The 17,999-nt window shown below is 39.1% G+C and overlaps 1 protein-coding gene across 1 annotated transcript in view; it reads right to left on the reverse strand.

Annotated features, from left to right (window-relative positions):
- CEP95 (centrosomal protein 95) overlaps positions 1–17,999 on the reverse strand; it is a 30,576-nt gene that overhangs the window by 7,298 nt on the left and 5,279 nt on the right. The window contains exons 4-12 of the mRNA XM_007959903.1: positions 15,281–15,391; positions 13,353–13,449; positions 11,712–11,827; positions 9,514–9,639; positions 8,736–8,929; positions 6,376–6,485; positions 4,937–5,066; positions 2,240–2,393; positions 78–217 (exon numbers count right to left, since the gene is read on the reverse strand). Of these exons, the coding sequence (XP_007958094.1) occupies positions 78–217; positions 2,240–2,393; positions 4,937–5,066; positions 6,376–6,485; positions 8,736–8,929; positions 9,514–9,639; positions 11,712–11,827; positions 13,353–13,449; positions 15,281–15,391 (1,178 nt within the window). The remainder of the gene's footprint in view (positions 1–77; positions 218–2,239; positions 2,394–4,936; positions 5,067–6,375; positions 6,486–8,735; positions 8,930–9,513; positions 9,640–11,711; positions 11,828–13,352; positions 13,450–15,280; positions 15,392–17,999) is intronic.

Raw genomic sequence — 17,999 nt, forward strand, 5'->3', positions numbered from 1 at the left:
CAGCATATTCACTCGCATCCAGCTGGGGGCAAATGGCGTCATCTGCTCCCCACAGCAGTAGACGACTAGGGACATACCTTAGCTTGGAATCGGTGGGTATCTGTTTCTTTTGGTTTTCGCTGCTTTGTTCTCTCCATGTGATGCTGCCTGTGTTTGTTCACTGGAGAGGGAGAGAGCGAACGGGATCTGCAGGGTGGCTTTCTGTGTGTGGCAAGTCCTGCAATACAGAGAGACGCACACCATTCATCCCTGACAGCCAGAAATATCAAGTTAGAAACCAAGTAGTTGTTAACAAATCCAGGAGGAATTGGTGAATCTTCTAAATGTATTTTCTCCAATAACCTGTGTGTGTTTGCATGTTCAGTCCCACCAACTCAACAGGCAGAGGCACACAAACGGGTACTGTCTCAAGGAAGCAGCAGCTAGGGGCTGTACTCAGCTTCAGGCTGAAAATGGAGCAACATGTGGGATGCTGCTGGGCACCAGGTGGTGCTCTTGGTGACGGGAGAGAAAAGATAAAGCACCTGAGAAGTGTGTCTGCTGTCCTTGCATTTATCTAGGTCCTGAGCAGGTGGGACATACACATATAAACCCATTTCACAAATCCTTAGAAAGCAGCAAAAGTTCATGTAGTTTAGCATCGTGCAGGCAGTCCCAACTGCCCCTTCACAGTAACTCAGCCCACCTGATGCCTCACTGCCAGCGATCTCTCCACAACCCTTCCTGTGTTCCACAGTTGGCAGATGTTCCTAGTTGAGAGGAAGAGGGAAGCCCCTGCCAGTGTGTGTCCAAGACCGAGAACATTAGTTGGGTACCTTTCTAAGTAAACTTTCCCAGAAAATTCAAATACTCCTTGACCACTTTTATTTTTCCTTTTTCATTCTCTTAATTTAAGTCTTTCAAATTTGTTTAAATTCTAAGTTACTAAGAAAACTGACTGGCATAATCTGTTTTAAAGGACAGATGTTTTTATGACATTTTAACTCAATCTATAACGTGTTTTTCTTTAGAAACTGAAGACCCAATTAAAATAACATTTTAACTTACAAGGTATTTTCAAAACGGTATCAGGTGTATGTGTAGAGTAAGTGGTACTTGGAGGTTACTCGGTGGGGCTTCCTAGAGATTAGCCAGGGAAAGGGAGGAGAGAGGAAATAACTGGGAGGAGGAAAGACAGTATTCTTAAAGGAACAGAAACAACTGAAAAAGATACGCAAGTTTTAGATTGAGAAAAAGACTAGTTCTAGAGAAACAAGGGATGACATAACCAAGGAGATAAAACATGCAGAGTTTTAGTTGGTGGAAGACAAGAGAACTATTTGGATTTGAACAACAGAAGATCAAACAATAGCAAGTATCTGAAAGGATGTGGCAAACCAGACAGTGTCATGCACACTGATCCGAGTGTAAATGGGCACAATCATGGTGAGCAGTTTGTCAAATGGCAAAAGTACATACACCATGATTCAACAATTCTACACAATGTAGATGCTACAAAATTCCTTGCACATGTTACAAGCTGTTCACTGCAGAATTGTTTATACTAAGATTATATAATAAACTGGAAATAATCTAAATGTCCAGCAACAGGGGTAGATAGCAAGCAGTATTCCTACTCATGTGATGGAGTACATCGTACAAACTTAGTTACACGGTGGTTAAAATGAACTAGATCTGTAAGTACCGACAGACGTAGAAAACAATGGTACAGAAGAAAGCAAGTTACAGAATAATATACGTGTAGCATCTATGTAAATTTTACAAACATAAAAGAGCATATTTAGACAAATAATGTAGAAGCTGTTAAAGTATAAAACAGATCAGAGAAAAAGAGACCAACTTTGAGACAGTGGTTTCACTGAAGGAGTAAAGAGAGGACTGTAGACAGGACAGAGGATTCCAACTCTCAAACACAAAAGGCCTAAAGCAGATGTACTCATGACATCAGCTGCTTCTCGATGGTGGAGATGAGGGGGCTAGCTAGAAACTATTTTTAAAGCTCTTATACATTTCCGAAATACTTAGTAAGTGAATAAAAAATAAATTAAAAATGAGAACTGCCTAAGTAGGTTATTTAGATGTATATGTTTCAGACCTCTCTGGGATAGGGATCTCTGGGCTAAGTATCTCTAGGAAGTACCTGGGATTAATACCTCTGGGATTAGTATCCCTGGGATAAGTGTCTCTGGGTAAGTACCTGGGATCGGTATCTCTGGGGTAAGTATCTCTGGGTAAGTACCTGGCCTTCGCTTCTTTGGCCAACACTCCATGATGCTGTCACTATGCTGAGACAGTGTCTCAACATTTCCTCTCTCCACCTCTTCATTCCCAGCATCCTCCTCTTCATCTGCAGTCTTTTCTTTAATTCGATCACCTAGGGCACTTTTTAACATCTGTTAAGAAAATTATTTCTAACAACTTTCATTGATTGCAGCATGCAAGTTGGCAGAAGTAGACAGATGGAACCTTTAAACAGTTTCCTTTAAAAATCAGATGCTAATAACATGTTTGCAGATCCGATGCATGTTTAGTTTTGAAACAGTGTACAATCAGCGCTACTGACTATTCAGTTTCAATCCACTTTAGAGTAAGCCACATAGAGATTCAGTATAGTTATTCACTAATACCCCAAAACTGTAATATTATATTTTGGGAGAATCAGTGATCCATCTATCTTATTTTATACCTAACTGTAAAGCATCTTCTCAGATCATAATGCTATCAAATTGGAAATCAACAATAGGAAGATCAACAGAAAGAGTAAACACATGGAAACTGAAAAAACACCCTCCTTGAGAAAGACTGGGTAAGAGAAGAAATAAAAAGTGAAATTCAAAAATTCCTTGAATCAAATGAGAATGAAAACACAACATACCAAAATCTTTGGGACACAGCAAAAGCAGTGATCAGAGGCCAATTTATAGCAATAACTGCACACATCAAAAAAAAAGAAAGAGCTAAAATCAACACTTTAAACCAATCTCCAACAATTAGAAAAAGAACAGCAAGAAAAGCCTACAGTCACCAGAAGAAAGAAAATAATAAAGATTCGAGCAGAAATCAATGAAACAGAAAATAGAAGGGCTATAGAAAAAATCAGTAAGACCAGAAGTTGGTTTTTTGAAAAGATCAATAAAATTGACAAACCACTGGCAAATTTAACAAAGGAAAAAGAGGGAGAGGATACAAATAACACGAGTAAGAAACAAAATGGGTGACATCGCAACAGAACCAACTGAAATAAAAACGATAATATCAGGATACTACGAAGAACCATACTCCAACAAATTTGAAAATCTGGAAGAAATGGACAGATTTCTAGAAACACACCACTTACCTAAACTAATGCAGACTGATGTGGAAAAGTTGAACAGGCCCATCACAAAAGAAGAAATTGAACAGGTCATCGAAAAATTACCAACTAATAATGTCCAGGCCAAAACAGTTTTACCAGAGAATTCTACAAAACCTTCAGAGAAGAACTGATACCAATCCTACTCAAACTATTCCAAAACATAGAAAAGGATGGAATCCTCCCTAACTCATTTTATGAAGCAAGCATAACCTTGATACCAAAACCAGGCAAAGACATCACTCAAAAGGAAAACTACAGACCAATATCTCTCATGAATGTTGTTGCTGTTTTGTGCCGTCGAGTCGGACCCAACTCATAGCGACCCCTCCTTGGGTTTCTGAGGCAGCATCACTACAGAAGTAGATTGCCCCATCTTCCTTCTGAGGAATGGCTGGTGGGTTTGAACCACTAGCCTTCTGGTTAGCAGTGAAGTGCCTTAGGCACTACGCCACTAGAGCTCCCTATCCCTCATGACTATAGATGCAAAAACCTTCAACAAAATCCTAGCCAACAGACTCCAACAACATATCAAGAACATTCATTATGACCAAGTGGGATTCATATCAGGTATGCAGGCATGATTCAACATTCGAAAAACAATCAACGTCATCCACCACGTTAATAAAACAAAGGAGAAGAACCACATGATCATATCAATTGATGTAGAAAAGACATTTGATAAAATCCAACACCCATTCCTGATCAAAACTCTCAGCAAAATAGGAACACAAAGGACATTCCTCAACATAATAAAGGGCATCTATGCAAAACCAAGGAGCTCTGGTAGCATAGTGCCTAAGGCACTTGACTGCTAACCAGAAGGCTGGTGGTTCAAATCCGCCAGCCACTCCTCGGAAGGAAGATGGGGCAATCTACTTCTGTAGTGATACTGCCTTGGCAACCCAAGGAGGGGTCACTATGAGTTGGGTCCAACTCGACGGCACATAACAACAACAACAACATGCAAAGCCAACAGCCAACATTATTGTCAATGGAGAGAGACTGAAACCATTCTTCTTGAGAACAGGAACCAGAAAAGGATACCGACTATCACCACTTCTATTCAACATTGTACTGGAAGTCCTAGCCAGGGCCATAAGGCAAGAAAGGGAAATCAAAGGCATCCAAATTGGTAAGGAAGAAATCAAACTATCCTTATTTGCTGATGATATGATGCTATACTTAGAAAACCCAAGAGACTTAGTCAAAAATCTACTGGAACTAATTGAGAGATTTAGCATTGTGGCATAATTTTATACCTAATCTGTCTTTAGTGACAAAGGGAAATGCACAGATATACCTAAACACAAACTGCTTAATATAAAAACTTACATCAGATGATTAAATTAGTTTTAATCTACATTCAGTAAAGTTTGGATAAATCTGTACCAAATTTGGTTTATCATGAAAGGCTAGGATACTGTTGTTCACGCCATGTCCTACCTGCTTGACTTAGCAATACTGTCACAGTAACTAAAACACAGCTCACTTTCCAACACCTTAAGCTAAGCTTTCACCTTTGTTTAAATGCTCACCAGCCCATGAAAATCTCAATATAGATTAAAAAAAAAAAAAACTTACCGAGTCTAGTTCAGAGAGGCGCTGGGAGAGTTTCTCTGATACTGCGTGCAGTTCTTGTTCTGTTAATTTCCTTCTTAGCCTCTGGGGAGAAGGTGAATCCCATGATGAAATTGCAGATCTGTTCTCATATCTGTAATGAAAGTAGCCATGTGATAGTTAACTACCCAAGTTTCCATAGTTCAAAATAACTATAATACATGCTTTAAAAAATATTTCATACTGAGAGAAGGGTATTGAGGAAGAGGGAAAACAGAGAAGTGCATGGGAGGTACAGACAACAAAGACGAACCCTTCTGCACATACAGTAGTACTGCGTTATCAGTGAAGGCAAACATTGATATACGGGTGGATAGATGAGTTGACAGGCTGAACGAATAGGTATGTCTATGTAGGGAGGAGTGTGCCCAAGACCATGTACAGATTGGCAGACAATGTTTCTACAAGTGTATTTGTATGTTCTGTAAGAATTCCCAGGTATATAGTAGAGCTGACAAGGGACAAGGTTGTAGTCACTTCTTGGCCACAGCCAGCTACCCAGAGGGAGTGAGTAGGACCTGTGGGCTCAGGACCACAGTTGCAGGGGACATCAAGCTCAAGTGGCATAACATGCTACACAAAAACTTTGTTCCACATCCTACTTTGGCGAGTAGTGACTAGGATCTTAAAAGCTTGCAAGCAGCCACCTCGATGCAATAAAGGGTCTCCCCTCATCCAGAGCAAAGAAAAGTGAAGAAAACCAAAGACACATGGAAACAATTAGTCCAAGGGACTGGTACACCATGCAATCCTCAGCCTGTACTACAACTATAAGACCAGAACAAGATGGTAGCCAGCTACCACTGTCAACTACTCAGAGAGAGATCTATGTACGAGATCCTGGATAGAGTGGGAGAACAATGTGGAACAAAACTCAAAATCATTAAAAAAAAAAGGATCAGGTTGGCTGGTCTGATAGAGCCTGATGGAACCACTGAGACTATGGCCCCTAGCTGCCCTTTGGGTCTGGAAATGAACCCACTCCTGTGGCTTCCAGCCAAATAAAAGACAGGCACATGAGCTGAATATTTACATCACGTAGACACACTCCTTGGAGAGCTCAATCATGGGAGAACAGAAGGGCAGTGTATGCACAGGGAGACAGCTCAGGGGGCAGGAGTGCATGGGAGGGAAGGACACAGGGAAGAGGTAACTAGGGGGAGGAAGTGGGAGGGGAACTGTTGCATTGTGGAAAACTTCAGTCAATGTCATGAGACAAAGTATATGTGAGCTGCTGTATGGAAAGTGAATTTGCTCTGTAAACTTCTATACAAATCACAATAAATTAAAAAAACTATATATATTTTACACTGGTTTTATAGATAAATTTGGAGTATATACCCTTTACTCCTCAAATCTCTTTTCAAACAGATTACCAACACTGAAACTTGCAGCAATGTTACCTTTTTCCTTTGGGAAGCCTCCTTGTCCTGGGGCTTTGGACCTGAGGTAAGCACATCCCCAGTTTGCTATTTTTAGGCAACTTAGAAGTTAAGAAAACAGTATCTGGTTCCTATTAAAAAAAAAAAAAAAAAAAAGATTTCAGAAAGCTACAAAGGAAACACATAAAAGAAAGAACTTTCATGTCTGTGTGCATGTGGGGACCTATGGCACAAAGCTAGGTCCCTTCATTCTCCATGTTTTGTTTTCACATGTGCTGGTCAAAATACTCCATTGACACCCAATCACAAAGGAATAAAGCAACGTCTACAAACCTGTGCTGAGAAAAAGTGTGGTGTGGGAAGAATATAGCAAGTCAAGATTCCACTGAAATATAAAGGCAACTGTTCTCAACAATGAAAGACAGAGGTTACAGCTACACCTAGACAATGAGAGAGATGACTGACTCCCCGGTGTAGCCATATCATTATCTTTTGTCAAGAAGTCAATGTACGCTATCTAAAATTGAAACAGTTAAAGAAACCTCCCAAAATATGAATACAAACTCTTAACATTCTTAGTAATTTATTTCCAGAAGCTTAGAGGACAGAATCTTTTGGGAAGTATTTCTTATAGTGAAGACTGTTCATTTGATGTCTAAAGAGCCCTTCCTTTTCACGTCAGTATTTTCTATTAAAGTAAAATTAAATGTAATATCTTTCAGTAAACCGCAACTATAATATGATCTTATTTTAAAAAACTTTTTACTGAACGTAAAGTATAAAACTCAATGAATTATTTCAAAATGAATACTCCCATTTAACTGCCGTCAAAAAACAGAACACTAGCAGCAATTCAGAAGCCCACCTACCATCCCCCTATCACCTGTCAAAAGTAACTATTATCCTCTGAACCCATTTCTCTCTCTCCTATCCATTAACATTCCTATCCAATAGATGCATAGCATGTTTATAGTGATGGTCACCTAATGCTGATGGTGCTTATTTCACCTTTGTACTTTTTCTATATTGTTTGATGTGTGTGTGTGTGTGTGTGTGTGTGTGTGTGTATACTTTGTGTGGATAGATAGATTGCCCAGTCTTCCTTCTGTGGAGTGGCTGGTGGGCTTGAACCTCCAACCTTCTGGTTAGCAGTCAAATGCCTTAGGCACTGCACCACCAAAGCTCGCTGTCTCTCTCTCTCTTGCTCTCTCTCCACATATAAAATGAGATTGTATAATTGTTTACAAATTCACCCTCTGCACACACCTGCCTGTTGTTTCTACAGAAGCGGGGATAGGCTGACTATATAAAAAGGGAACTTTTTTTCAAAGAAGAAGAGTAGAGACAAACAGGCCAAGAATTAATCAAACCCACTGCCATCGAGTCCAGTCTGACTCACAGCAACCCTACAGGACAGAGGAGAACTGCCCCATAGGGTTTCCAAGGCTGTAAACCTTTATGGCTGCAGATTGCCTCATCTTTCTCCCACAGAGGGCTAGGGGGTCTGAACTGCTGACCTTTTGGTTAGCAGCTAAATCTTTAATCACTGTGCCATCAGAGCACATATACCAAACCAAAACATGAAACCCAGTGCCAGTGAGTCAATTCTGACTCATAGTGACCTTACAGGACAAAGTACAACTGCCCCATAGAGTTTCCAAGGCTGTAATTCTTTTTTTTTTTTTTGGTTAGATTTTTACAGTGACTCCTCCCTTCTCCTCCCACAAGACTGGAATTGATGGAAGCAGACTGCCTCATCTTTCTCCTACAGAGCAGCTAAGGGGTTCACAGCCGAATGCTTTAACCACTATGCCACCAGAGCTCCTTAGGCCAAGAGATTACTAGTGGTTAATTCTAGATAGTGGGAAGATAAATTCTTATATTCTTTTCCATACTTCCTTAGAATTAAACATTTTTTTAAATTAATTAATGACATACAACATGGGTTCTGAAGTCAGAGCTCTGAGTTCACAGTGTGATCTCAGGCCAGATATTTACCCTGTCTACATATGCTTCCCCAAGGAAAAGAAGACTATCCACCTGAGTTGTCATGAGCCATCGATCACTCAATAGCTGTCAAGTATCCAGGCCTATGCGTGGCATAAAATAAATAGTATGTGTTGGGTCTTATGAGTTCCCTTTTCCTACATTCATATTGTCCCTATCTTCCTAGATCAAGAACAAGCAGCTGTATGCAGAGGTGATTTGAAGAAATACAATGCTTTGATTAATGGAATACTCTCGACTGCTATTCTGGCAGAGACCTCTTATACAGACTTTAGGGGAGGGAACACTACAAAAATTTGTTTTTAATTTTAAATTTTAAAAATAAAAAATACAGACTTCTATCCAACTAAACGCAAGCAAGCTTTTCCACTCACCACAGACAGGGCCGTGCGCTCTCCAGGAGAATTCATGGCAGAGGAGCAGTGAGTTGCATGTAAATATTCCTTTCCAATGGGGCAGGGTGCTCGAGACTCTGAAGGGTGGTAGGGGGGCTGTAAAGGAATGGCTGATCGAATTGGCTCCCCTAGCTTCCTGGCACTTGAAGTCATACTCACAGAAGGAATTTCCACTGATAGAACAAATAAAAGTGGACATTACAGTTAAACTCTTAAGATCTACACAAACATGTTCACACTCACTACTTAGAGGTATATTTTAAACTTGATTTAAAAAAAGAGCACTCCAAAACAATTAAACCAGGATCTCATCCTTATAAACACAAAAAAACAAAAGTAGAGACAAAAGCCAAATTGGAAGTAAACTATGTGGCTGAGAATGAATATGTAAATCATGGTTCAGCCACAAGCAGGAAAATCAGGTAGCCATTAATAATGACTTTATGTAATACTCCCACATGAGAAAGCCAGAGATGACAATATGGAATATTTTTCATAAGTAAGTAAGGGATACTTTGCATAGTTGTTTTATCATTCATTATAATTTGAAGACCACCAATTGATATAGTAATGTATCAGAGACTTACTGTCTTTAAGCAGAAATCTGAGGTAGTGATTAACATTAAACATTTACAAAGTAGGCCATGTAAAACCACATACACGTATACAGTGGCAAAAATAACCTCAAATGTCCCAGGAACTACTGTGCCCAACTCACAGCACCAGTATCAAGAACTAATAACCTAGTACTACTCACTGTCTTCCATAAAGGCTGTCCTGCTGTTGGACAAAAAACTAGACGGTGGGTTCAACACTTCATGGTTTTTAGAACTTGGTGAAGATGGGGCTTTTTTAGATAGCATTTCGTTAGAATCTTGGGCACCTAGAAAATATGAAAGATAAATTTAAAAAACACTATCACAATAGTTTGCTGATTGTTCAACAGGCAGCCTAGTGTTTTGTACTTAAACCAAACCCACTGCCATCGAGTCGATTTTGACTCATAGGGACCCCCACTTGGTTTCCAAGGCAGTAAACTGTCACACAAGTAGACTGCCCCATCTTCCTTCCATGGAGTGGCTGGTGGGTTTGAACTGCCAACCTTCTGGTTAGCTGTCAAATGCCTCAGGTACTGTGCCGCCAGAGCTCCTTAGTGTTTTTGTACTTAGGGGGCAAAAATTTCACGAATGACATAATTAGGAGAGCATGTTGGTCAGGCTGCTTGAAATACTAATTACTTCTACTAACTCTCTCATCTGCACTTGGAGAAATTGGGGCTCAGGAAAGAGGGGCCTCTCCAAAGTCACACAGCCAGAATGCAGGTAATCCGATTTCCACTTTTATGTATTTAATTCCACTCTGGTATTCTCATTCTTCCACCTTAAAAATAGAGACTTATTGTGGGCTGGGTGTTTTCCTAACTTTGGGGACCATCAACTGAATAATTATACCATGTATTTCATTTATTTATCTTGTTGATATATTGATGGCCTCCACAAATCAACGTAAGCTCCATAAGAATGGGGATTTATGTGTGTTTTGTTCACCACAGTATCACCACTGCCTGGCACAGTGAAGGTGTTCCATAAACATTTGCTGAATGAGTATGGCGTGCCTACTGTCCCTACAACTCAGTTTACACATCACACAAACTGTAAGGTACCATCTAATCTGTAAACTGTATTAGAAAAATAAAGGGAGAAGGCCATACTGTGGGACCCCAAAGCCCAGAGCCTGAGGCAGGTGGAGAAGGCCAGGCATGGAGAGTAAGTTTGCCGGGGACTGAAAGGAGGAGAGCGTCCCAGCAGAGGGAGAAATATGATGCCAGCGAAGAGCGTAACAGGCCTGGTGGGCAGGTCAGGGAGTGGGGTAGTTGGAGGAGGGGCAAAGGCAGAGGTTCCAAAGTGGGGCCTGAAAGATATTTAGGTCTACTGTGTATAAGCAAGGAGCTCTGGTAGGGCAGTGGTTGAGTCATTCTGCTGCTAACCTAAAGATCAGAGGTTTAAACCCACCAGTTGCTCCACAGGAGAAAGATGAAATGGTTTGCTTCCATAAAGATTTACAGGCTTGGAAACCCTATGGAGCAGTTTTACCCTGCCTTATAAGGTTGCTAAGAGTCAGACTTGACTCAGCAGCAGTAGGTAGGTGTATAAGCAGCAGGCTGTTTGAAATGTGGCCTGAAACCTAGGGGGAAAATTGCCACTAGATACATAAGACTTGGCAACTGAAACCACAACATGAGTCACCCTAGTTCAAGAAATTGCACTCAGGGGTACTCCAAAAGCATGACTAGACTGCAAAGCTGCATCTAGAATTCTCTTCCTTGGATATTAACCAAAACCAGTTCCCACTGAATCGTTTTGACTCATGGAGACCCCATATGTATCAGAAAAGAGCTGTGCTCCATATGATTTTCAGTAGCTGGTTTTTTTAAGCCATTCAAAGGTAGAGCAGCAGGCCTTTCCTCTAAGATGTTTCTGAGTGAACACAAACCTCCAACCATTCGGTTTACACCACTCAGGGATTCCTCATAGGGTGTTAGGTCCCACTAATTACACGGCAAACTTGCATCCATTTATTTTCTTGGACTTAACTGCCCATGTGCCTGTCACTCCCACCTGATTCTATTTTGGATAACTGTTCCTATTTAGTGGTAGTATTCTGGAATTTCAATTATTTTTTAACTTTTTATTGTGATCTGGGTAAAACTGTACAGTGCAGATTTGTTTTACATTCAGCAGTTCATACACATTTGTTTTGTGACACTGGTTCTAATCCCCACAATGTAATAGCTCTCCTCCCACTTCTTCCCTGTGGTTACCCTTGGAATTTCAACTCTGATGCCCCATTAGCACGTTATCCTTCTTACCATTAAATACTCCAAAGTATAATCATTATAGGTCACAGTTGTATGTTGAGTAACAATAATTGCTATTTAAAGTTTCAATTACTCACCATTACTTCTTAGAGAAAAAGTGTGTGCTGTATCCCCAAGTCTAATTATTTCACCAGTGGACTCTGCTTCATCTTCATCCCAAGAGGGGCCCAATGCCTCAGATGACAGTGAGCACCTGGAAGAGTTCACGCACTCAGTTGTGACCAGATCACCAAGGGCTGCAACCTGCAGCCCACCTGTGGTTGTTCAGACTGTGCACATTTATGAAGGGTAGGAACAGTTGTGTATAAAACATGAAGGATTAAACGTATAGAAAAACACACCCCAAAAAAGGCAAATGCTGGTCACTCTAGGGGCATGGGTGCAAAGGAGAGTGTGGAGGGTAGAACATTAATTCTGCATTAAAGACCCTTGTATGTTCTTTTATTTTGCATTTATTTTGTTATTTAAAAAAAATCTAATAATGAAAAATAAAGTCAAGAATTGCATCTTTTGACGGTCTCCTTTGAGACAATTTCTCAACAAAGGACAATCCCTAATATAGAAGGCCTTGCCTGTGCTTTTCAAACCAAGACAAACTCCACAAAAATACTGACAATCAGCTATTTAAAATGGTCATAGCCTCATGTTCAATATGTAGTTAGCACAGAAGTGCATCTCAAACCAGTAATGACATTAACATTTTTGTCTATGAAAATAGAACCAATTTTAACATTCTGAAATTGGTCAGTAAGGGCTCGCAAGGGTGCTGACCTGACACTTCTGTACTGTTAGTGTGTGTAGACACAGCCAGGGCCTTTTTGGAAAGCAATATGGCAACTTTTATTAATAGCTTTAAAATATCCATGCTCTTTGATTCTGAATCTACTCTAAAGATATGAGATGAGGGAAAAAAATAAAGGGATTCACCACATTTTTTAATAACGTAAAAAAAAAAAAAAAAAGAGAGAGAAACAACAAACCCCCACTTAGAGAAATGGTTTGTAAACTGTGATGCACCCATGTGAATGGTGTGTTACACATAGATTAAAAATGATTACCAGGAGTTTAACATCATAGGAAAAAGACCTGATGTGCTAAATTTAAAAACACAGGAAATAAAATTACATAGACAATAAGACTAAATCCAAAAAAGGAAAAAACATAGTAAAACAAGATGGAAATACTACAAATCGTTAACAGCAGTTACTTTGTTTTGAATGATAAATTTCATCTTTCCTTTTTTTATTTTTCCGTACCTTCTAGGTTTTCTGCAAGGAGTATGAACTGTTTTGATGATCAAGGTAAAAATGAAATGGTAAGTCTGGTTAATGCTGAAAATTAAATATTATATATACCTAAAAAAACAAAAAAAACAAAAACCCACTGACACTGAGTAGATTCCAACTCATATGACCCCTAATGGGTTTCTAAGGTGGCAAATTTTTACAGAAGTAGATTGATTGCCCTGTCTTCCTTCCACAGAGTGGCTGTTAGGTTTGAACTGCCAATCTTCTGGTTAGCAGTCAAATGCCTTAAGCATCGAGCCACCAGAGGTTCTTCAAATTCCCCCAGGAAAGTTTAGAATATGAGACGTTAGTAAAATTTTCACTTTAGCTTTGTTTTTTACAGCTATTCTGGCATACTGTGTGCCATTTTAAATCTTAGTAGAAAATAAAGGACACCATGTTTTAATTAAACTTGCAGACATCAAGTGCTACCTTCCAAAGGGAACTCTTTTCCATGATTCTTTAGTACTTTCTGGTTCTTCCAAAATGACTCCTTGATGAGATTCTTTAAAATGCTGTTCTGTTTCACCTGTTTAGAATAAATAAAAACAGCAACAGGAAAAAAAAAAAAAAAGCAACTCAAGTCAATATTGCTATTTCTATATAGGAGGTGGGAGAGGTGAGCCAGTGAGGCACCCCTCACCTCTCCTAGTAAACTGGGTTCTTGTGAAAGTAAAATTAGAAAGAACCAAATTATCATCTGTAATGAGAATGTATTTCTTAGGTAACAAAGAAACAACACAAGTGTTGCTTCAAAAGCAGGGTCTACAATTGTATTAGCAGTGTTTCATTTCTTACGTGTTAGGCTCGGTTATTATTCTTTATACCCTTTTGTCAATCTGTAAGGAATGTATGAGACAATCAATTGAGATGACTAGAGTATGGCTTCAGAAAAACATGACTGTGTCGACCTACCTCAAGCTCCAAGACAGTTATGCCTTAGCCTAAAAGTCAGACTACATCAAAGCTTAGATGAAATTTTCCTTAAAATTACTGGTTATCAAGCTTTTTTTCCATCCCAACACAGCCAAGGCATATACACATTCACCAGTGGCAGTGGTGCTGCGGCCATGATTTCAGAAAGTAGGTAGGGAAAGTCTGCTTTGATTCAGACTCACCCCTCTGGATATTTCTACCTCCATTTCTAAGGATTTATTCTTCAAATATCACCCTCATTTGTTCTTATTTCTGACTTCACCAAGCAACATTTTACTAACACTAGCTGACGTTTCCTGTAAGCTAGGCAACCTTGTTTGCTGAAAACAAAGAGGACCTGAAGCACTTACTGACGATCAAAGACTATGGTCTTCATTATAGATTATATCTCAACATAAAGAAAATGAAAATCCTCACAACTGGACCAATAAGCAACATCATGATAAACAGAGAAAATACTGACAATTGTCAAGGACTTCATTTCACTTGGATCTACAGTCAACACCCACAGATGCCAACAACGGGCTCAACCATAGCACCAACTGTGAAGACGGTGCAGGACAGGGCAGTGTTTCGTTCTGTTGCAAATACAGGGTCACTATGACTCAGCACCCAACAACAATGATCTAAGAACAAGTCATACATTAGTCTATCCATGACTTACAGCTTTATTTATTTAACCAATTGCATACTGCGGAGACATGTAGGCTTTTTTGCTTTTGCTTTTTTTCCCCCCAGTGATTAAATAACACTGCAAAGAAGAGCTTCAAGCACCTAACTTTCTTTCCTATTATTTCCTTAGGATAAATTCCTAGACATGGGGTTTATTGAGGTAAAGATTATAAGTAATGCTTACACATTGCTGATTCAGTTTAAGTAACCATAACCCTTCTAGAAAATAATATGGTAATACTGATCTTCATAATTTTCATTTAAAAAAACCATAAAATAAAAATTTCACACAAAACAATTATTACAATTTGAGGGAAAGAGTAAAATAAAGAATATTCAGGCTGTCACAAACGTAACTATAGATTAAGGACAAAAATATATAAATTCTTCCTTCTGACACTTTGGCAACATCCAAATTTATAGCATAAATGGGAGTTCTGACAGGAAAACTGAGAATAAGAAATAACACGCGATAATAGGACAATATATAATTGCAGGCAGAAGCTTAGCCCTTCTATTGTAGATTATCTTTAAAGCAATTTATAAGCAACATCCAAATTAACAAAGGACATGACAGTCTAGAAGAGAGAACTTTCAACCACTTGGAACAATAAGAATTAGAAATTTACAGTTAAATTATGTGCACTTTATCAGGTGTACTGTATTATGGGAGAAAAAAAGGCAGAAATATAAAATATAAAAAGGGACATAGCAGAGTGCACAACAAACCAAACTTTCATTCTTATACTTACTTTTCTCGTGAGATGTTTCACTGATGTGTTCTGTAAGATACTCCAGCAACCCATCAAATATCTCTAGAAGATTCTTAATAGACTCTTTATCTCCTTTCATTATATTTTCTCCTGAACACAGAATACAGAGCTTTTAAAAAATTTAACCAAGAAATCTGAAAGCTTCATAATTTTGAAATGGATATATCACTGTGAAATGAATACAAGAATCATAAACTAACCCAGGAGAAACAGTATTATAAATATTTAAAAACATCAATTTCTTGCTGACTGATTGTATCTGAAGGAACAGAATAGTACTGAATACGGTGTTTGATAATAACTCATGGGCATATTCCTTCCATTTTCAGGAAGCACAATAAAGGGACTTGAGAAAATATCACCCAGTAAGTTTTATATCCAAATAAAAAAGCAGCTAAGCAGAATTTTATTAGGCCTGGTGGGATAAACAGCAGGAAAGAACACCATTTCAGACTGCAGGATCCTACCTGGATGGTGATTTGTTCAGCAGAAAATAGTGGGAGAACAGTATTTTCAAAATATTTATTGGGGTACTTCTATTAGGAACTCATATTTTTTTCTCTACATTTGTTAACTCCTATTCACTTTCTGTAGCCCTACCTTTTTTTTTTTTTTTTTTTTTTTCAGATTAAATCCTATCCATGGTAATATAAAGCTTTTTAATCTCATGGCACCCCTCCAACCTCTCTGGCCTCATCTCCTACCAACCACATCCACTTTATACTCAGAAATTAATCTGTTACATGGGGTTGCCATGAGTCAGAACCAATTCAATGGCATGCAAACAACAGCAGTGTTACTGTTTTGTTAGCTGCCAAGTTGATTCTGACTTATGGTGAACTTCTGCAGGCAAAGTAGAATTGTGCTCTGTAGAATTTTCAAGGCTGTGACTTTTTGGAAGCAGACTGGCAGGTCTGTGTTTTAAGGCACCTCGAGGTGGCTTCAAATCACCAACATTTTTGCTAATAGTCGACCACTTCACCGTTGGCACCCCTACGGACTCTGGCTCATAATACCAAAAAACAAACCAAATTCACTGCTGTCAAGTCAATTCAACTCATAGCGACCCCTCCTTGGGTTTCCAAGGCAGTGTCTCTACGGAAGTAGGATTGCCCAATCTTCCTTCTAAGGAGCGGGCTGGTGGATTTGAACTACCAGCCTTCTGGTTAGCAGTCATATGGTGCCACCAGAGCTCCTCTGGCTCATGATAGACTTTTAAATAAATGTTATGTTGAAATGTTGAATAGAAAAAAGGTGGTAAAAGCATGGAAACTTGATATGTTTAATGTCACCTAAAATGGACTTCATAGCCTGGACTCCAATCAATATCAGTATGGAAAGTAACTCTTATGACAATCTGGATGTCTTTTGAGATCATCCCTGACATTCTCATGAGTTCAGACCGGTATGAGTGAGACAAGAGTGTAAATCTGATATTTGAGAGAATCAAGCCATTCATAATTTCAGCCGTGATCCAAAACAAACCTAAACCAGAGATTTAATGTGTTGCAATACTATTAGTAAATAAGAGTGTTTGACAGGTTTTGTTTTGTATTTAAACCTAACCAGAAACCTTGTTTTCAAGTCCTGTGTGTTCCTGGCTTAACAAGATACACACATATACCCCAAGGGCATATTTAAGATTTCTCAGTTTCTAGGATGGGGAGTACACTCTGCCAACCCAGCCACTAAGTCTACTGAACCTAATGCAGTGCTTTATGGTAGTGAAGAAACGGCTTTCAACCGAACACAAAGGTGCACTTTAGTCTATTGAAGAGGTAAGCAGGTTTACAACTTTGCATGGGGTGGGTGATATGTCAGGCACAGCTCTGCACTGAAAAGTCTATTAACAAATACAACCCAGCTACGCTGTGTTTAAAAAGCACAAATATCAGGGATTGCCCTACTCATATGATAAAACTACTCTAATCTGCAAAGGAGCAGGGAAATTCTGGGATTATTCCTCAAAAAGAATTATCTCCAAATCGATTTACCATTTTCTCACCTATGACCACACTCAAAAATTTAAGACTGAGTATTTTTCTTTTTACAAAAATTTGTTCTTGTCCACAGGAAATTATAGGGAGCTCGGGTGGTGTAGGGGTTAAGATATCTGGCTGTTAATCAAAAGGTTGGTGGTTCGAACCCATTGCTCCGTGGAAGGAACATGAGGCAGTCTGCTTCCGTAAAGATTCATAGCCTGGGAAACCCAATGAGGGTCACTATGAGTCTGAGCTGACTCGATTGGCAGTGAGTTTGGAGTTTAGACAGCAAATTACTATTATTAGGTGCCACCAAGGCGACTGTAACTCACAGTGACCCCATATGACAGAGTAGAACACTTGTTTCCAATCTTTAACGATTACAAATAATCAGCATGGTATAATTAAAATAAGAGAATCAAAACCAAAAATGTACCTCAAACCACTGGTTAGGATACCTACATTACAAATTTGGCTCTATCAAAAACTCAGTATTTGACTCTCCTGGATAATCTCATACATGATCACTTTGACTACATCGGTTGCCTGTCTTGGTTCAGTCTTGCTGTCTGGTCTATCCTGTAAAGCTTACTCATTTAGTTAATTTAAAAAAGGCAAGGGTTCTACCTACAGATTGGGAAAAAATATTTGGTAATAACATATCTGACAAGGGACTTATCTCTAGAATTTATAGAACACTCCAACACCTCAATAAC

Source organism: Orycteropus afer, unplaced genomic scaffold (genome assembly GCF_000298275.1).
Source record: "Orycteropus afer afer isolate SDZICR_OR568_19922 unplaced genomic scaffold, OryAfe1.0 scaffold00018, whole genome shotgun sequence".
NCBI lineage: Eukaryota > Metazoa > Chordata > Mammalia > Tubulidentata > Orycteropodidae > Orycteropus > Orycteropus afer.